The 21,039-nt window shown below is 41.8% G+C and overlaps 1 protein-coding gene and 2 long non-coding RNA genes across 3 annotated transcripts in view; all 3 read right to left on the bottom strand.

The window, feature by feature from the left end:
• Window positions 1-10,310, bottom strand: part of LOC109488281 (mucin-5AC-like) — a 51,920-nt gene extending 41,610 nt beyond the window's left edge. The window contains exons 1-3 of the mRNA XM_019792474.1: window positions 10,125-10,310; window positions 9,504-9,946; window positions 6,292-6,294 (exon numbers count right to left, since the gene is read on the bottom strand). Of these exons, the coding sequence (XP_019648033.1) occupies window positions 6,292-6,294; window positions 9,504-9,946; window positions 10,125-10,224 (546 nt within the window). The 5' untranslated portion in view covers window positions 10,225-10,310. The remainder of the gene's footprint in view (window positions 1-6,291; window positions 6,295-9,503; window positions 9,947-10,124) is intronic.
• A 12-nt stretch (window positions 10,311-10,322) lies between these two features.
• On the bottom strand, window positions 10,323-10,742 carry LOC109488314. Its single transcript, XR_002141345.1, has 3 exons — window positions 10,725-10,742; window positions 10,494-10,568; window positions 10,323-10,337 (listed from the first exon to the last, which is right to left on the bottom strand). It is a non-coding gene; the product is annotated as an uncharacterized LOC109488314 (long non-coding RNA).
• Window positions 10,743-16,407: 5,665 nt separating this feature from the next.
• LOC109488296 lies at window positions 16,408-17,475 on the bottom strand. The gene is made up of 3 exons (XR_002141334.1): window positions 17,387-17,475; window positions 16,779-16,830; window positions 16,408-16,476 (listed from the first exon to the last, which is right to left on the bottom strand). It is a non-coding gene; the product is annotated as an uncharacterized LOC109488296 (long non-coding RNA).
• Between the last annotated feature and the right edge of the window lie 3,564 nt (window positions 17,476-21,039).

Here is a 21,039-nt window from a genome sequence, read left to right as displayed (position 1 = left end):
TTCAACGGTAATCCTATTTCTTACTTTTCATCAGTTTGGCCCAAGTATTGGCCTGTCGCTTTATAGATATGTACAAATTCAGAACCATTAAAAATGAAAGTACAACACTGAAAAAGAGTACCTGGTCCAATGTTTCAAAAACAGGCAAAAACATTGAAAATAAGTCTGATCCTAATATCTTGCTTGGAGATTACTGCAAACAGCCTTCTACCGGTAATGCAACCAATTACAATGTAATATTGCATCTGTATTTCCAGTTATTAACCTCCTTCGGTGTAACACAGTCAGCTATTGAAGAATCTTTTTTCACTGTTGCATCAACCAAGTGCTTTTAAAGATGTAAAATCAAGTGCATATTTTTCAAAGAAAGACACCCACCCAGTGGAACCTCCTGTGTGGATGCGGGCGTCGGTTTCAGTGTTGTTGTTGTGGTTTTTGTTGTCTTGGTGACGATTGTGGTCTTCACAGGAGCAGCTGGAGTTGTCGCTTCTGGAGAGGCTGTTGTTCCTTCAGGTTCTGTATGGTATAGAATGAAAAATTTGAATCCAATTTTTTATTTACAAGCCTCCAAAAATGCAATTTCCCGCATGTTAGTAGGCAAATCATAGGGTTGAGGGTTTTGTTATTGGTGGTTCTTTGAATATATTTATATTTCTACAAAAATTTTTCCTTCACATGTTGCAAAGTTCCAGAAATTTACAGAAAAACAGGTGCTGGTTAGAGTCTTGTGTAGTATCCCATTTTCCAGAAATTTGACTCTCATTTTGTCAAAGGTACATAATATCATGGGTAGTGCACTTCATTGGCTGAAAGAGTGTACACATGTACATGGTAACTGTTCACAGCAACTTGGAGACTTTTATTCATATTGGAATTGCATTGTTTGCAATGCTACATACCAACTTCTGGTGCCTTGCTTGTTCTTTCCTCCACAGTCTCAGTGGTGGTAGTGACTGTGGTGACAGTAACCAGCTTGGTTCCCTCTGTGGTGGCCACAGCTTCTGTGGGTTCTGGCTTGCCTGTATACTCTGGCTTTCCAGTATATTCTGGATATCCAGTTGGTTCTGGATGTTCAGTGTATTCTGGCTGTCCAGTTGGTTCTGGATGTTCTGTGTATTCTGGATGCCCAGTTGGCTCTGGCTGCTCAGTGTATTCTGGATGCCCAGTTGGTTCTGGCTTTCCAGTGTATTCTGGATACCCAGTTGGTTCTGGCTTTCCAGTGTATTCTGGATGTCCAGTTGGTTCTGGCTGCTCAGTGTATTCTGGATGTCCAGTTGGTTCTGGATGTTCTGTTGGTTCTGGCTTTCCAGTGTATCCTGGTTTGCCAGTTGGTTCTGGATGCCCAGTGTATCCTGGATGCCCAGTTGGTTCTGGATGCCCAGTGTATTCTGGATGCCCAGTTGGTTCTGGCTGCTCAGTGTATTCTGGATGCCCAGTTGGTTCTGGCTTTCCAGTGTATTCTGGATGCCCAGTTGGTTCTGGCTGCTCAGTGTATTCTGGATGTCCAGTTGGTTCTGGCTTTCCAGTGTATTCTGGATGTCCAGTTGGTTCTGGCTTTCCAGTGTATTCTGGATGTCCAGTTCGTTCTGGCTTTCCAGTGTATCCTGGTTTGCCAGTTGGTTCTGGATGCCCAGTGTATCCTGGATGCCCAGTTGGTTCTGGATGTTCAGTGTATTCTGGATGCCCAGTTGGTTCTGGATGTTCTGTTGGTTCTGGCTTTCCAGTGTATTCTGGTTTGCCTGTTGACCATGGCTCTTTGGTTGACTCTGGCTTCCCAGTTGGCTCTGGCTGTTCTGTTGCCATTGTGGGTTTCTTTGTATAGTGAGGCTCTGGATTTAAAACATTAGAGAATCATGTACAATGTAAAATGATGTATGTAAAACAATAATACATGTTAAGAAGCAAAAAGGAATCATACATACAAAAGGAGGAAAGCAAAATACTCAAGAAAATTGCTTTTTGTTCATAGACTAAAGTGTGGACTAAAGTTAACTGCAACTTTGTAAGTTGACATACCCTGTGTAGCCTCTGGCTCTGTGAAAGGCACCTCCTGTGTTGTTACAGCAACAGTCTGCACCACGGTAGTCTTGATGATGATTGTCTCTGGTGTTGTCTCAATTTCTGGGCTTGGTGTGGTCTCAGATTCAGACTTTGGTGTGGTCAAAACTTCTGACTCTGGTGTGGTCAAAATTTCCGACTCTGGTGTGGTTTCAACTTCTGACTTTGGTGTGGTCAAAACTTCTGACTCTGGTGTGGTCAAAATTTCTGACTCTGGTGTGGTTTCAACTTCTGACTTTGGTGTGGTCAAAACTTCTGAGCTTGGTGTGGTCTCTGTCTCAGGCTTTGGTGTGGTCAAATCTTCAGTCCTTGGTGTGGTTTCAACTTCTGACTTTGGTGTGGTCTCACTCTCAGACTTTGGTGTGGTCTTACTCTCAGACTTTGGTGTGGTCTCAACTTCTGAGCTTGGTGACGTCTTGACCTCTGTCTTTGGTGTGACAGTTACAGAAGTTGTCTTTGTTGTCATGGTTACAGTTGTGGTTGTCATGCCAACCGGTGCCTTGGGAGTCCCAGCTGGCTTGGCAGTGGTTGCTGGTTCTGTAAAGGATAGTTTAAACAGCACAAAATTACCAGTAGTCTCTAAATACTTACTGCTGATTCTAGTAGTACATAATTATATATGATGCAAGAAGTAGCTTCTTGAAAACTGATTATTTTCCTTTTATACATTGTATACTTTAACATCAAGTGAAATTACATGCATGCATTTTTTCAAAATTTATTTTGAAACTCACAGTAATCACTATGCATTGATACTGTACTTAATACAGTAGATAATTTTAGGTGCATATTAAGTTATAGCTTAATACCTGCTGTCTCTAGAGGCTGTGACTCTGTCACAGTGACAGTTGTCTCCACAGAGGATGTTGTAGCCTCACAGTCCTCAGAAGACGGTGGGACGCCGCAGCGCCCGTTTCGTCGGTCGGCAAACTCATTACGACAGCTGCAGCTGAGAGAGCAGCCATCAGTCGTGGTACATTCTCCATCACTCTCATCACATCCAAGGTAACACTCACAGGTCTCAGGGCAGACTGGGGGGAAAATTAAATGTACATGGTTGTTGTTGACAGTCTAATGTAAAGCAAGATTTTCCACATATTTTGCTGCTTTTTGTCTGTTATATTTTACAGTGCTTGTGAACTGTAGTGAAATCAGCGCATGATCATCTTGGACAAAACTTTAAATATTCACTTAAGTTTGACTTCTCTACACATCTCTGTTGAATATTTTAGATGTGTTGTAACAATACATTGTTTTGAAGTGTATCTGTAAGCATGGAATTATGGCTAAGACCACCCAGAAAATTGTTGTGTCTATAAACTATGGAAATTTGTGGAAAACAAGTACTGCTTACCATTTGGAAGTGCAGTAGTGAGTTCTTCAGGTTTCTCTGTGCTCAGCTCTGCTAGTGTGGTCTCCTTCTGTGACTCTGGAGTTGTCTCAGCTGCAGAAATAACGCATTCAGCAACAGTGTGAACAAAGTGTTTTTGATCATGTTGAATATTGTACAGTGAAGAATCTCTAGAATAATGACATAATATGTTTCTGTCTCTCCCTTTCCACATTAGGCAAAAGTATTAGCAATATTGTATGTTAACTTTTTTCTTCACATCAACAGTTTGAGATACTTGGACAGTCTGGATCACAAAAAATTATCAACCAGTACTATCATGAAAGTTCATCTGTGTTGGCAATTACATGTTTAGAGTTAAAACTTTAGACAAAACAGACAGTCCAGTGAGGAAGACCAGAGTGACTGGTCAAAAGCTCTAGGTGAGAGAATTTTTTGTGTTGGATCTTAAGTTTTAACTCTAAACATATCAACCAGTATGTTAGTATTATATATACATTTAGTATTATTTTGATCTTTATGATCACAAAAAGTCTTAGGAGCACCTTGAGTTGGAGCCTGTGTGGTTTCAGGTTTGCAAGAGTCTGGCTGTGCTGCACACCTTCCCCTGATCTTCACAGTCCCAGCAGGACAGAGGCAGGCAAAACTGCAGCCGGCAATCTCTATACAGTGGCTGTCATCTCCGGAACAGTCTAGCTCACAGCCGCAAATGTCAGCACACACTGTCAAATAGGGGGGATATTGTTTATGAAAAACAGTTTTGCTGATAGTTGATTTTGTACTCACAAAAAGCATATTGAATTTGAATAATTTCTGCTGAAACAAGCTGAAATATTGGGATGACTAACCTGGATGAGTTGTGTGTTCTGGGTGTCCAGTGCTGTACTCTGGGTGTCCGGTGCTGTAATCTGGGTGTCCAGTGTATTCAGGCTTGCCTGTGCTATACTCTGGGTGTCCTGTGCTGTACTCTGGGTGTCCAGTGTATTCAGGCTTGCCAGTGCTGTACTCTGGGTGTCCTGTGCTGTACTCTGGGTGTCCAGTGTATTCAGGCTTGCCAGTGGTGTACTCTGGGTGTCCAGTGCTGTATTCAGGCTTGCCAGTGCTGTACTCTGGGTGTCCAGTGCTGTATTCAGGCTTGCCTGTGCTGTACTCTGGGTGTCCAGTGTATTCAGGCTTGCCAGTGCTGTACTCTGGGTGACCTGTGCTGTACTCTGGGTGTCCAGTGTATTCAGGCTTGCCTGTGGTGTACTCTGGGTGACCAGTGCTGTACTCTGGGTGTCCAGTGTATTCAGGCTTGCCTGTAGTTCCAAGGTAGCCAGTTGTATGAGGCATGACTGGCTTTGTTGTCTTCCCAGCATATGGAGAGGAAGTGGTTCCAACAAAGACTGGAGTAGTTTCTGCAAAAATAAGTGTGGCAGAGAGCGTTAGTCCCTTTTCATACATGTACCACATGCAGATTTTGAAATGTAAGTTTGCAGAGAAATTTCATTTGTAATTAACAGAAGAAGTCAGTCACAACATAAGAGTCTATTCCTAACAATTATGATTGAAAAAGTTAAATTCAGCCACCAATGTTTTATACCAACATGGATACTACTGTATCCAGAACCGTACCTATCTAGTTCTATGCCTTGTGGTATAAGGTTAGGGCCAGGCATGGTTCTGCATATTCAAGATCATAGATTGCTCAAGGCATGGTTCTAGACACACATTGTCCAGAACTGTGCCTGAGCATGGTTCTACCATAAAACATAATACAGACCTTCAATGCATGTTCCCTCTGCAGGTTGCCTGGCACAGCGCCCGTTGGCCCTGTCATCTGTGAGCTCAGTACAGACACAGAACAGGTCACACTCAGGCAGGGGCTCACAGTCTCCTGTGTTCCCATCACAGCCCAATGTACAGCTGCACACAGACTCACACACTGAGAGATAGAAAAAATAGAACGGTATGAATATAAAACACATTTTTCATCTACAAGAATGATGAAGCTGTTTACCACTTGTTCTGAAAGTTATTCAAGTTCTAAAATCCTTCACAATTTATATAATTTCTTTAGAAAGTTATAAATCTGTTTTTTGTACATACATGTAATATTAGTAAGAGCTTAAAGGTGTTATATACATGTAGCCCTGTGTACATTGAGTTAAGCTAAGGGAATTTAGACATGTGAAAAGAAAAACACTATGAAAACAAGAAAGCTAAGGAAAGTGGAACAAAATTCTACTTTCAGAGTTCGCAGGATGCAAAATAGTACTGTGTTGCTCTCATCTTTGTGATGTGTGCTGGTATCTTAACCAGCAGTAATTAGCACAATCATAATGATCAACTTTTCTGTAAGAGAATTTGACAATCTCTCATGAACCATCTGCCAGAATGAATACATAAATGCATGATATATCCCCACCTCTCCTTCTCCTAGTTGTAGTAGGCACAGCAGCAGTAGTAGACAGTTCTGTAGGAGATGCCACAGTTGTAGTTCCCTTGTACTCTGGTGCTTTTGTTGTTGCTGGCCTCTCAGACGTTAGCTCACTTGAGCCTGTTGTTGTCTGAATTTCTGGTTTTCCTTCAGTGGTTGTTTCCCCACCACACTCACAGAACACCCTGACCTTGTAGTCGTAGCAGAAAGGCAGAAATCCACGCTGCTTGGAGTTCTCACAAACCAGACCCTGGTGGATGTCACAGGTCACATCCTGGCCAGTCCTGGAGTAGTCCAACTCCAAACGGCTGTCCACACGGCACTGAATGTCTGTAAAAAGATATGATTTTGATATCAGTCCTAATTCTGCAGTGTATACATTGTACTTATAAATTCTAGTACACAAACCTTACATGTCAAAAATTACAAAATTCAGGGATTTGAAGTCCAGCTTACTTGTGATCATCTCAGGCCCACAGAAGTCATATTTCTTCCTCAGGTTGTCCAAAGTCTCAAAGTCTCCACCAGAAACAACATTAGGGTAGAAGGAGTTCATCCACTCTGTCCACTTGCCCTCACAGGGGTAGGACTTGGTCGATTCCACAGAAGGCTCTTCAGTTCCAGCTGGTTCTGTGACACTTGGTTTCTCTGTAGCACTTGGCTTCTCTGTAGCACTTGGTTCTTCAGTAGCACTTGGCTCTGTAGCGCTTGGCTTCTCTGTAGCACTTGGCTCTTCTGTAGCTGTTGGCTTTTCTGTAGCACTTGGCTTCTCTGTAGCACTTGGCTTCTCTGTAGCACTTGGCTTCTCTGTAGCACTTGGCTTCTCTGTAGCACTTGGCTTCTCTGTAGCACTTGGCTCTGTAGCACTTGGCTTCTCTGTAGCAGTTGGCTTCTCTGTAGCACTTGGCTCTTCTGTAGCAGTTGGCTTCTCTGTAGCACTTGGCTTTTCTGTAGCACTTGGCTTTTCTGTAGCACTTGGCTTCTCTGTAGCACTTGGCTTTTCTGTAGCACTTGGCTTCTCTGTAGCACTTGGCTTTTCAGTAGCACTTGGCTCTGTAGCACTTGGCTTCTCTGTAGCAGTTGGCTTCTCTGTAGCACTTGGCTCAGTGGCACTTGGCTTCTCTGTAGCACTTGGCTCTTCTGTAGCACTTGGCTCTGTGGCACTTGGCTTCTCTGTTCCAGTTGGCTTTTCTGTTCCAGTTGGCTTTTCTGTTCCAGTTGGCTCTGTAGCAATTGGCTTTTCTGTAGCACTTGGCTTCTCTGTTGCACTTGGCTCTGTAGCGGTTGGTTTTTCTGTTCCAGTTTGTTCTGTAGCACCTGGCTTCTCTGTAGCACCTGGCTTCTCAGTAGAGCTTGGCTTCCCTGTAGTCAATGGCTCTGATGTACCTGTGACAGTTGGTCCCTGAGTTGTCTCGAGTCCTTCAGTACTCTCAGCCCTCAGTGTTGTTACAATTGGACTCTCAGTTGTAGCCTGGCAGTCTTCAACGTCTGGGAGTCGCAGGCACCTTCCGAAGGCACGTCCGCTGGTGTACTCTGTGCAGATACAGGCACTAGCAGAGCAGCCTGAGATGGCCTGGCAGTGGGCTACGCTTCCATCACAACCAATCTTGCAGTCGCACTTGGGAGAGCATTCTGAAATAACGGGATAGAACAAAGGTTACAGCAACTGAATATTCAGCACCAAGGACATAGCCAACCATGCTGAGGTAGTGCAAGGAAAAATTAATCATAAAAACTGTTAAATTTTATTTGAACATTTCAAGACACTTTCAAAATTTAAACTAAGACTAACATTTGTGGCAAACACATTTATTTCTTATGTCTAGACCATGGTAAGTTAAAAGAGCCAAACTACCAATGTTTAGAGTAGCTGTGTTTACAATGTGTAATTCAATCTAGGTTATAACATGTATTTGTACCTATTTCACAGAATTAATACACATTTGGTACATACCACGTTTCCTGTAGGGAGTGGTGGTTTCAAGTGGTTGACTGGTGGTGTGTCCAGGCACATATGGACTGGTGGTGCCTGGTTTTCCTGTGCTGTACTCTGGGTGACCGGTTGTGTACTCTGGGTGTCCAGTATATTCAGGCTTGCCTGTGCTGTACTCTGGGTGTCCTGTGTATTCAGGCTTGCCTGTGCTGTACTCTGGGTGTCCAGTGTATTCAGGCTTGCCTGTGCTGTACTCTGGGTGACCAGTGCTGTACTCTGGGTGTCCAGTGTATTCAGGCTTGCCTGTGCTGTACTCTGGGTGTCCAGTGTATTCAGGCTTGCCAGTGCTGTACTCTGGGTGTCCAGTGTATTCAGGCTTGCCTGTGCTGTACTCAGGGTGACCAGTGTATTCAGGCTTGCCAGTGCTGTACTCTGGGTGACCAGTGTATTCAGGCTTGCCTGTGCTGTACTCTGGGTGTCCAGTGCTGTACTCTGGGTGTCCTGTGCTGTACTCTGGGTGTCCAGTGTATTCAGGCTTGCCTGTGCTGTACTCTGGGTGTCCAGTGCTGTACTCTGGGTGACCAGTGCTGTACTCTGGGTGACCTGTGCTGTACTCTGGGTGTCCAGTGTATTCAGGCTTGCCTGTGCTGTACTCTGGGTGACCTGTGTATTCAGGCTTGCCTGTGCTGTACTCTGGGTGACCTGTGCTGTACTCTGGGTGTCCAGTGTATTCAGGCTTGCCTGTGCTGTACTCTGGGTGACCTGTGTATTCAGGCTTGCCTGTGCTGTACTCTGGGTGACCAGTGTATCCAGGTTTGGTAGTATACTTCCCATTTGGACCAAGAGTTGTTACTTTGATGAAAAAGAAACAATTTTTTCTGTTAGGTACCAAACAAAGAAAACTGTTGTGAACAAATGAAAAGACAAATAGATTTTGTGCAAGGAAACTGAGGGCATTCTTGGGATAGCTCTCTATGTATGTTGCAAAATTCACCTTGACTCTTGATTGTAGATTGTAATCAGTCACAGTCTGCTTGAAACTACTACTATGGCATCAAAATTATGCAGCTCTTTACATCGAATGTGATGTAACCTTTATGAAAGCTGGTGTGTTATGCTCAATGGTGGTTATACTGGCTATACTGATACAGAACATACAGTACAAAAATCTACCTTGAGGTCCCCTAGTTGTTGTGAGCACACACTCCTCGTATGATGGCCTGATGACGCACCTTCCTCCAACCTTCTCCATGGCAGGGTCTGGACAGGCGCAGTAGTTACACCCGGCGATACGTGGACACTCAGCAGCCACGTTCCCATCACAGCCAACCAGGCACTCACACTCCCAGGAACAGGCTGGAACATTGATGTCAGGTTTTATAAGAATAAATTACAGTTCCTATACATGTAGTTGTAGGCATGTAGGATGTTCCTAGAGAATAAAAATGTGTTTGTTAGGACAGGCGCAGTAGTTACACCCGGCGATACGTGGACACTCGGCCACTATGTTACCTTCACATCCAACCAGGCACTCACACTCCCAGGAACAGGCTGGAACATTGATGTCAAGATTTTATTTAAAATATGCTTCAAATCAAACATCTTTGAAAGCTGCTAAGTAAAGTAAAATTGTATAACAAAAGAATTTTAGGCTGTATCAATTCTAACTCACTTCGTCGAGGCAAGGCTGTTGTCCCTTCAGCAACAGTGGTAACAGACTCTGTTGCACTTCCAGTTGTGACCTCAGAAGGCTTGCCTGTGGTGTAGACTCCTGAAGGCTTGCCTGTGGTCATCTCAGAAGGCTTGCCTGTGGTGTAGACTCCCGAAGGCTCACCTGTGGTCATCTCAGATGGCTTGCCTGTGGTGTAGACTCCTGAAGGCTCACCTGTGGTGTAGACTCCTGAAGGCTTGCCTGTGGTCATCTCAGAAGGCTTGCCTGTGGTGTAGACTCCCGAAGGCTCACCTGTGGTCATCTCAGATGACTTGGTTGTGGTAAGCCCTTCAGTTGTTGTACTCTCCCCACCACACTCACAGAACACCCTGACCTTATAGTTGTAACAGAAAGGCAGGAATCCACGCTGCTTGGAGTTCTCACAAACCAGACCCTGGTGGATGTCACAGCTCACATCCTGGCCAGTCCTGGAGTAGTCCATCTCCAAACGGCTGTCCACACGGCACTGAATGTCTAAAAACAGAAGTGGAAACAGCATTAGAAAACCAGCAGTCAGTCCTATACAAGTTGATCATCAGTTTATTTAGGAAATAAATTGATTGTGTTTTGTCAACAATAACGAAGAAGAAGATAGCCATCCATGTTGTGGAAAATGACAAACAGGCTGTGCAAAAAAGGAGGCTGTACTTACTTGTGATCATCTCAGGCCCACAGAAGTCATATTTCTTCCTCAAGTTTTCAAATGTCTCAAAGTCTCCACCAGAGATGACATCAGGATAGAAGGAGTTCATCCACTCTGTCCACTTGCCCTCACAGGGGTAGGGAGCTGTAGGCTCTGTCCCTGGTGCTGAAGGCTCGGTGGTGGTTGCACCAGGCTTTCCTGTGGTCCTCTCAGATGGCTTGCCTGTTGTGTAGACTCCAAAAGGCTCGCCTGTGGTGTAGACATCTGAAGGCTCACCTGTGGTCACTTCTGAAGGCTTGCCTGTAGTGTAGACACCAGAAGGCTCACCTGTGGTCATCTCAGAAGGCTTGCCTGTGGTGTAGACTTCTGAAGGCTCACCTGTGGTCTTCTCAGAAGGCTTGCCTGTGGTGTAGACTCCTGAAGGCTCACCTGTGGTCATCTCAGATGGCTTGCCTGTGGTGTAGACTTCTGAAGGCTCACCTGTAGTCATCTCAGATGGCTTGCCTGTTGTGTAGACTCCTGAAGGCTTGCCTGTTGTGTAGACTCCTGAAGGCTCACCTGTAGTCATCTCAGAAGGCTTGCCTGTGGTGTAGACACCCGAAGGCTCACCTGTGGTCATCTCAGATGACTTGGTTGTGGTAAGCCTTTCAGTTGTTGTACTCTCCCCACCACATTCACAGAACACCCTGACCTTGTAGTTGTAGCAGAAAGGCAGGAATCCACGCTGCTTAGAGTTCTCACAAACCAGACCCTGGTGGATGTCACAGGTCACATCCTGGCCAGTCCTGGAGTAGTCCATCTCCAAACGGCTGTCCACACGGCACTGAATGTCTGTAAAAATTTTGTACACACAAGTTTCACTAATAGATTCTGTATCCACCAGATAGTCAGAATTCTCATATGTTTTTTCAAAAGGAAATGCAAAATTGCAAAAGCAGTAAGAATTGATAAGAATAGAAGACTGGAACAAAAATGTTTGGAATTTACCTTGTTACTATTATTATAAACAAGCATCATTGTCAGGGTATGCACTTACTTGTGATCATCTCAGGCCCACAGAAGTCATATTTCTTCCTCAAGTTTTCAAACGTCTCAAAGTCTCCACCAGAGATGACATCAGGATAGAAGGAGTTCATCCACTCTGTCCACTTGCCCTCACAGGGGTAGGGAGCTGTAGGCTCTGTCCCTGGTGCTGAAGGTTTGGTGGTGGTTGCACCAGGCTTTCCTGTAGTCAGCTCAGAGAATGGTGTGGTTTCCATCTTGGGTTTCAGAGTTGTGTAAACTAGCAAAGGAATAAGGATAATTGTTCAACAAAATGATTAAAAGGAATAACAAAATGCATGAATCATTTCTTCTTTAATGATTTTTCTTTCTCCAGTATAATAATGTCCACAAAAATATCTACTGGCAGTAATTTCTAACAAGTTGTATCAGGTAATTTGTAATGAACTGCTTTTTTTTTGCTTTGCTAAATCTAAAACAAAATTTTCATGCAATAAAACTGAAATTGAAGCATTTGATGACTGTAGAACGTAACCCTCTTGCCCTAGTTAATTTTGGATAGATTTTATCTAAAGGACTACTAATAAATGTACCTTCTTCACAGTTTTCCTCATCACTGCCGTTTGCACAGTCAATGACACCGTTGCACTGTTGGTCATCAGTGGCCAGACACTGACCGTCTCCACAGTCAAACCCTCGGCAGGCACAGCGGTCACAGCACTCTCCTGCCATCCTGGTACGCACTTGTGTGGCCTGGGAGCAATGGTTCAGGTTTGTCAATGAAGGTTAGACAATATGCAGGTAATGAGATACTTCAGATAACAGCTGATCAAGTAACTGGATAGATTTTGAAAACTGTCAACTGTTTCAAGTAGCATCCACTACTTCTTGTCAGTCATTATACTTAATGATCGAGGTGAAGTGTAACTGCACCAATCTTGCATCAGAACAGAATTTCTTAGAAGTTGAACAATAACAAAACCTCTAAGAAAATGGCAATGGCTGTAACATTTATTCCTGAACATTACTGCAAGAACAAATGCAAGCTAGTGCTGATTCAGAACTTCTGTTGGACTGAGTAGTACTATACATTGCTAGGAGAATGGCTTTATACAAGATTTCAATTCTACCTATGCTACCTATACCTCACAAAGATTTGTTATTAATAAGTGAAATCTTAAAGTTAAGTTTCAAGTTGTTTTTAATTACCTCATCACAGTAGACAGCAGCACAGTCCACAGTACTCTCACATTCCACCCTGTTGTCGAAACAGGCACACTCCGTACAGGGGCCGGCTGTCCAGGTCTCCTTGGGCTGGAACAGAGAAGGAATTTGTATTATTTGTACACAGTAAAATTAAAAGGAGAACAGTATCAAATCCAGCAAGATAATGAGCAAACCAACGAATGGTGGGACCAACTACAAAACTGTCAACCCATCCTCTGTATGGTATCTCTGACATAGACATAGTAAAAATGTAATCTCCAAGCAGATTCTACGGTGACAAGGCTGGCCAAAGGAGTGACCATTAGACACCGAAGTAAAGAACGGTTATGTCTTTGGCTTTGGCCAATGGTTACAGCCTTACCACGGAAGACATAAAATGGCCATAAACCAACATAGTAGATGCCAGAGTTTTTCTCTAATTTCACCAGGACACTTTTACCATTCTAACGATGCCTTTGTTGTCCAGACAGGTACAGTCGATGGGGTCCAGACACTGAAACAACCTGTCATACCTAATCTTTGAACATCTACATGTAATTGTAAATGTTTGTTGTTTAAAGCTATCTAGGGATGTACCCTAATGTAAAGAAGCTGAAGATTTTCTCCAGATTCACAACTTACCATCCTGACGATGCCTTCATCGTCCAGACAGGTACAGTCGATGGGATCCACACACCGGCTGCCGTTGAAGACAGACTTCCCGCTACACTCGCAGCACCCCTCCCCCATGGGCTGGCAGGAGTCCTTCAGCACATGGCAAACCTTCTCCAGACACGGCTTACACTCAGACACAGCGTACGGGTACTGACACACTGAGGAAAGTAGATACAGACAAGTTAGAAAAATTGTTTCACATTCGGAAAATCATAATCTAGTATTAATGTGTCTTATCATACATGTTTGAGTCCCATAGAGTTTACAAGACTTGTTCAACTGAATAGAATTTTGTAGAAAGCCCTACTCTTATGTACTGCAAAAGACTTTTTCCAGTTTTTCAACTGGGAATATAGCAAGAGACAAAAATGAAATGAATTTACCAAAAAATTTGACACGATAAAATTTTATCCAGCTTTTCAAATACTAGTAGTGAAAGGCTAGCTTAATTTTCAAGTGATACAAATATAGTACGAGACAAATATCAAATTAAGTTCTTCAAAAAATTTTTTACCAAACTAACAGCAATTTTGATCCAAAACACACAAATTTGAGACCACTGAAATTGACTTGCAAAGTCTAGAATACAACTCCAGTTTGGTATATATTAGATACCAGAAGATGTTGATAGTTTGTCACTAACCTGGGGCGGGTGTAGGGGGAATCTCCGTCTCACAGAAAGCCTCGTCAGCTCCGTTATCACAGTCTGCCTTCCCATCACACTCCCAGGACAGGGGGATACAGTCTGTGTGATTACAGGGGAACTGTCCGGGGCAGTGCTCATCACACACCGGGCAGCACTGGTCAGGTTTGTGCACCAGCTTCATCCCGTCTTCACACACGGGGACAGCGCACTCCAGGGTGGTGCACTCTGTGTTTCCCTGGGACTCACACTCACACGTGGTGCAGGGGTCAGACCTCCATACACTACCAACCTGAATTATTTGGGTAAAATGTAATTTGTCAGCTACTAAAGTAACAGTTCCTCAAGCAACTGGATAGATTTCGAAAACAGTCAGAAGTTTCAGGTCACATCCACTACTTTTCTTCAGGGATGTCATGACAGAAACAGAACAGTAGACTAAAGTCAACAAGTATTTATCCAAAAACCATGAAAATATACTGTCAGGTATGAGAACTGTTTCTGTCCATGAGCATTTAGTATTACTGAATACATCTTAGAATGAGGAATATAATGACTTCATATATTCTGAAGTAATATGGACTAATATTGTAAATGCTACACATTTCTGAGAAAGGCATTTCTGTAGGAGAAGTCCACCTTAGCAAACATTATGATGATCATTGTGTTCTGGGTATGAATAGTCCATTCATAAAAGGAGGTTTATCAGGAATGACCATTTTGTTACCTCCAGGCAGTCTCCCTGTACATAACAGCCACTGCACGGCTCTGGTGTGGAGCTGGGGAACTCTGTTGTGGGCGTAACCGTGGTGACAGACTCGGACGAGGTCGGAGTTGTGGGGACGGCTGTTGTGGCAGTGACGGTGGTTTCTGAGGGCACTATAATGGAAATTTTAATAATTTTGTAAGTGCTGGGGCAAGGCTAACCTAAAGCTAAGCCACCCAACATTGCATTTTTGTACGATTTGGAAGCAAAGACAAATGCTTAGAGAAGAAACACACATTTATTGAATATACTTTGAACATTAAAGTGACTAATGCCTTACATGATTGGCAATAGCAGCATTGGCTTCCTGAGGGATTGATCAGCTCTTCATCCTGGGTGAAAAATGAGAAAACATAAACATGCTGCTTGTAACAGATACGGAGTTATTGTATCTGCAATCGTGCCTGTGACTACATGTAGATCTATGCCTGAATGGGTTAGGGTTAGGTTCAGGCATGGTTCTGGATACTGTAATATCCAAGAACGTAGATACTGTTCTGGATACACAGGGACTATCCAGAACTTTGCCTGAGCATGGTTCTGGAAAAAGCATGATTCTGGATGCAACAGGAGTGATTACTGTTACACCAATGAGTCTGCTGCAACATGCTGCTGTTAAAACGTACAATGCAGATATAACAGTTGTAAAAAATAACTCACCTCTGCACAAGTCTTGTCACACTTCTTGGTACAGAAGGCCAGACGTTCTTGGCAGATACACAAGGTGCACTCATTAGCCAGCCACCTTCCACCAGACTAAATACAATATAAAGAACATTAATTGCACATCTTATCCAGTACAATAAATGCAAATAGATGTGTTTGAAAGTTTACGAGAAAGATTTTACCATGTTTGCAGAACATTTTCTTTTAGGATTAAATTTTATAATACAAGAATTTTCCTTAACTGTTTATCATACACAGCATGATTCTTTAACATGCTATGTTACACTGCTTTAGATATTCTAATCACCATAAGAAGTATGTTGTACATGACATTTTGTCTAAATATAGTATAGGAATGAGGGAACCAGCAAAAAACAAAGTTTACACATTTCTAAGAGAACAAAATACGTCCATCCAATGTTATACGACAAGACCAAAAAGTGGTCACTGAGACAATGTGGTGACTTTAATTTATACCAGCATTTCCTATATTAGAATCCTAATACATATGTACATATTGTAGCATGTTTCCTTAAGACTTACAGCGTAAGTTTTTCCCTGGTAGACACACGGACACTCTGTCTCAGGGATGCACCTGGACCCGTCCCTGTAGGTTCCCTCAGGACAGTAGCAGCCCATCTCACAGTTATCCTCACCACACTCCTCATACAGCATACTACAGGTACGGTTACAGCTGCACTGCATGGCAACCAGCGGGGCGGAACAGACTGCAGGGAAAATAAAACATTCATTCCATCTGTTAGCCTTCATACATCATGCTTATCTGCACAGTTCTCCCCACTACACTCCTCATACACCATACTACAGGTCCGGTTACAGCTGCACTGCATGGCAAGCAGAAGGGCGGAACATACTGGAGACAAAATGCAAAATTACAATGATCATAATTATGTAATAGCTTTCATATGCTTAATAATATCTGAAGATTGCACTGAAGGTGCAAGGGGGTGGACTTAAGAAAATATGTAATAGTAGAAAGATTCATGGAGACACAAAGTGTTGTTTTTGTTTGGTTTAGAAATATTACAAAAGATGAAGAGTATGATAGGTTTGACTACAAGCATTAAGGTATATATAACATTGTACAACAATCATGATATTCTAACAAATTGTATGTATAATTGATATGGTTCGACGATTTGATGGTTCAATGAAGGTGCAATGATTTGCTTACTTTGCTGCCAAACATAAATTAAACCAGCTCCATTGAGTCTGTACACCAAAGTTTAAACTGTCCTTACCAACAGGGGTGGTGACTCCAGAGCTGGGGGTCGTTGACCCTGTAGCTGTAGGCCCAGTAGCTTCAGTAGCTTCAGTAGCCTCAGTAGCAGTGGATGCAGTAGTGTACTCTGGGTATGGGGACGGTTTAGATGTGGTTGCAACTGGAAAGGAGAACATGTTTAGGAAAGATAAAAGGGCAGGAAAACTTTGTACAATTAATAAATAATAATTATAATAAGTAAAGCTTCTTTCAACACTGGTATATGATTACAAATTAACACATTCAATAACATTATCATCATGATGATAATTTTGTGCCTTTGACAGTTTTTAATCATAACGTTTAGAAACTTAGGCAGGTAGGCAGGTTTGGAAACTTGACTGACTGTAGGTTTTATAATAAAAATGATGATTTTAATGTTATGAATTTCAAAATAAATGATGTTTTAAATTTGTAACTTACTGATTGCTCTGCATTCACAGCACTTTCCTTCCTCCTGCACCAGCCTGTAACCCTGAGAACAAAAGCAACAAATACTCAGTTACCATGGTGACAGACGTCTGGTCCAGGTCATCATTAACATTACATATATTTGTTTGGAGAGGAAGAAGAAGGAACAGAAGAACTAAGACAATGTTTTCCTTATGTGGAGGTATGAATTTTATGACTTTCAAATTCCTTTGTTACTTAATTGCTTTACGTGACTATATTGTTACAGGACGTTTTGTTTGATTTAGTTGATTGATTTTGATTTGTACACCAGCTCATTATGTACCTTTGTCCTTTCTTACTATTATTATTATTATTACTTTATTTTATTGTTTCCTTTTATGTGTGAGGAGAGGGCTGAGATAAGTTTTATAACTTTTTGCCCAATCCTCGAAAAATAAATGTGAATAAAATAAAAATGAAATTGTTACATGTATGTTTAATTATTATTTTATGTTATATTACTTTCTTGTATCATGTTTCCATTGGCCCCCGTAGAAATCAGCCTTCAACAGCTGAAGGGACTACCCATATGTTTGAAAGATTAATAAATAAATAAAAAAACAAAAAAGTATAGTCACCTCAGCACAGCTGTCCTTGTTGCAGGCCTTGTAGCATTCTGACTGGCCGTTCACACATCGACAGGAGTGGCATTCATCTGCTACCCACTCGCTACCATCCTGTAGCAAATACAAATCATTTATAGCATAACATCATGTATACACGAATTGCTACAAAAGTGACATATCTCCTGAATTATAGAAAATGTAATACTCTCCTCAAGAAAAACATGCAATAGATTTAGCTTTCATTGGTAGAATTGAAATTTAGTATAGCTAGACTAAAGCTGTTAGTCAGAATAACTGTATTTTAGTACAGTAACATGTATCTAGTCCTTAAATTTCCATCATTTAGCATGCCCTAAGCTTACACAATGTAAACCTAAGTTTTGTAGACATGTTGAAAACTCACCTCACAGACAGCAGGAGTTGTGTAAGGAGGCAGCCGGGTTGTCACATATGTACTGGAGGCTGTGGTTGTGGTGATAGCTACAACAAAAACATTTTATCAGACATTTTAACGGCTCCCAATCATATCCAGAACTGTGCCTATCTTGCTCTATGTCTGAATGTTAGGGTTAGCATCAGGCACGGTTCTGGATAGTCTCTGCATAAGAAAGGGGACTATCCAGAACCATGCCTGAGTATGGTTCTGGATGAAGCATGGTGCTGGAAACAACAGTCCCTAACTCTCAAGATCAGGATGTGGACAAGATAAAGATTCAGAAACTATAATATATTCAGTGATTCTCTGATTGACTTGAAAATTATATATTAAGCTAGCTCTGCTTATATAAATTTATAGTTTTTGCAGAAACAGAAAACCTCTATTAGTAAGTAAACTCACTTGTAAACTGCCTGCACCCGCAGCAGCCTCCATTGTCAGTGTCATCATAGAACATCTCCCCGTCCTGACAGGAGCTGGAGTCAGTGTTACAGCCTGTCTTGTAGCAGGTTCTCTCGTAGTTATTTTTACATTCACACTGCTCACACTGGCCCTTAGACCACTTCTCTCCAGCCTACAATGTAGATGTTAAAATATAAGATTATGTATGCATGATATTAAAAAAATTGGGTTATTCATAGAAAAATAGTATGTATTACAGTATTAAAACCACATTGCAGCGGGTCTTGTAGCAGGTTCTCTCGTAGTTATCTTTACATTCACACTGCTCACACCGTCCCTTAGACCACTTCTCTCCAGCCTAGAAGGGATAAATGTATAGTATGATTATAAAACATACGTATGAGTTATGAAAAGAAAAGTAGCAGGTCCTCTCGTAGTTATCCTGACACTCACTCTGCTCACAATGGCCCTTAGACCACTTCTCTCCAGCCTAAAAAGTATATATTATAAAAAAAATTACAAATTGCAATGAAAAAATACTTTAATTTTGTGACTGCAATGTTAGCAGTAACAGCTTATCTTCAGTGCACAGTGAACCAGTAACACCCAGGTCCACTGATAGTTATCCTGACATTCACACACCCCGTACTGGCCCTTATAATTAGACCACTTCTCTTCAGCCTAGAAGAAAAATATCAGACTAAGCTCTAGGACTGTCTGGGCAAGTCTTATATCTATTCACACTGACCCTGACCTCTCCACATGGAATCCCTCATAGATTATAAGTGCCTTTGTATAATTTAAAAGTTTTTTATTTACATAGAATAATGTAATATAATTATAATCATAGTTTTGTAGATTGTTAAGCCACCTTGTATGTAATGTTTTGTCATGTCTTATCAGCAGGGCAAACAAAAGACAGGCAACATAAACATAGACTATTAGAGATATATTATATACAATCATCACGCTTTAGCACTGTTGGAGTAAACAACCTGCTCAAATTGTCAATATTCAAACTGACAACAAATCCAGACAATCAACATAATATTTCTAAGAAGCACGAAATTAACAGAGCCTCACAAGAATATTTTCAACCACTGTTGATTGTCACTTTTAATAATAAAAAATCTTGAAGCAGATCTCATTATACAAACTCTATCTATATTTACTCTAAAATGTTGGGAAGAGAAAAAAAATTAAAATGATAGAAAAATTCACACTAGCAAACAAGCCCATGTCGATAGTTGAAATTTTCAGCAACCCATAGACTATGATTATTTACAAATCACTGTTACGTAATATTAAAATACCCGGCTTCAGACGATAAACAAGACTAATCAAAAACTGTTTGCTACACTGTATTTTAGATCAGCTGCCAAAGCACAAATCCTATGCTGGCAGAACAGCTGCGAAGGTGCGACAAGAAGGGGCCAACTGAAGATATTCTGACTAGATTTAAAGGTAAGGTTGGATGAAATATTCAAGGTAAGTCTCCTCTATATATTGCAAACAAACATCTTGTTTCTGGCTTGTCATGTACATAATACACAATATGTACACATGTACAGGGGGGAGGAATCCTTCATATGCTGGAACATGGTTCTAAAGTTATATCAGGATTGCCTTGTACTGGATTGGCAACTACCATATCAGGATTGCCTACTGCAGCTGTCAGATTATGTGAGTAAAATATCAGATATAGACTGAGAGACTATTTTAATGATTTTTCTAAATTCATCAACTAGTGGTAAGTATGGTAACATGCACAGGAATCTGACCAAGGCAAAAACCTCCTGTGTATGAAAATTACAATTGTTCAGTAAAATGATGTGAGTCACTGCTTTTTACACAATACAACTGTCTCGGTCAAAGAAACTTGACAGGGACAGTGAAAATCTGCCTGTCAATTGATGTTGAAATCACTGTATGAAAAACCACGTTTCCAAGAGTTTCCAGTCCCGCACACGCTCGTGAAATTCGCCGTGTCCTGGTCGCGTCCATGGATTTCCGGGCTCCGCGTGTACGGCCCCGGATATTTCCTTACACTCCCGGATTCGTGCTCGCCGTGCACGTGCACGGAAATTTACGCCCCGCACACTTGGCGTGTGTTGGGGAGCGGCTAACAATAAGGGGTAATTAGGTACTGCGTGTATTCATGTTTCAGGTGATAATTACTTGAACCAAAGTTGCCAGTACTTTAATCTAAGCAAATTAGATATAGAATGATCAAGGATTGTTAATACAACATTTGAACCTATGCGTCCTTGGCTTGATTTATCGTCATGTCGTCCATACGACAAAGCACATTTGAGCGTAGGGCGCCCCGACGCTGGGGTTATATAACCTACTCGGTCAAAATGACCTAAATCTACACTCCGGTCTAAATCAGAATTTTTTATTTTGGAAATAATAGTTTATCCGTGAGGTTCATTACCATGATGTAATCAAACGCTTGACTAAAGGGGTTTGAACTAACATGACCTGATCAGTTTGTTATGATTTTTAGGTACATGTATGGGTAATAATATGCAAGCTTTACATTGTAGTTCGGTCGATGTGTATTGTGATGTGTCTGACATGGCGTCCGTTTATGTGAATAGCCTTTGTGTAAACAAAGGGAGAACTCACAGCGTCCCCATGCCTGGTAAAATACTGAAATCCAGCAAAACAAGTCAACCCTCATGACATTAATTGTGGATTTTGGATACATTTACAAAGAGTAAGGTTATGTTGGAGTTGAAGTGCGGTTTTATTTCACTTAGTGAGCGACAAGTTGTGTAATTCTAGAACGAATAAAGCCATGTAATCATGACGAATTAGAATT

The sequence above is a fragment of the Branchiostoma belcheri genome, unplaced genomic scaffold, assembly GCF_001625305.1.
Source record: "Branchiostoma belcheri isolate BF01 breed outbred unplaced genomic scaffold, Haploidv18h27 scaffold93, whole genome shotgun sequence".
NCBI classification, from domain to species: Eukaryota; Metazoa; Chordata; class Leptocardii; order Amphioxiformes; family Branchiostomatidae; genus Branchiostoma; species Branchiostoma belcheri.
Note: the sequence above shows the minus strand (reverse complement) of the source record. Positions and strands in the feature narration are given on the sequence as shown.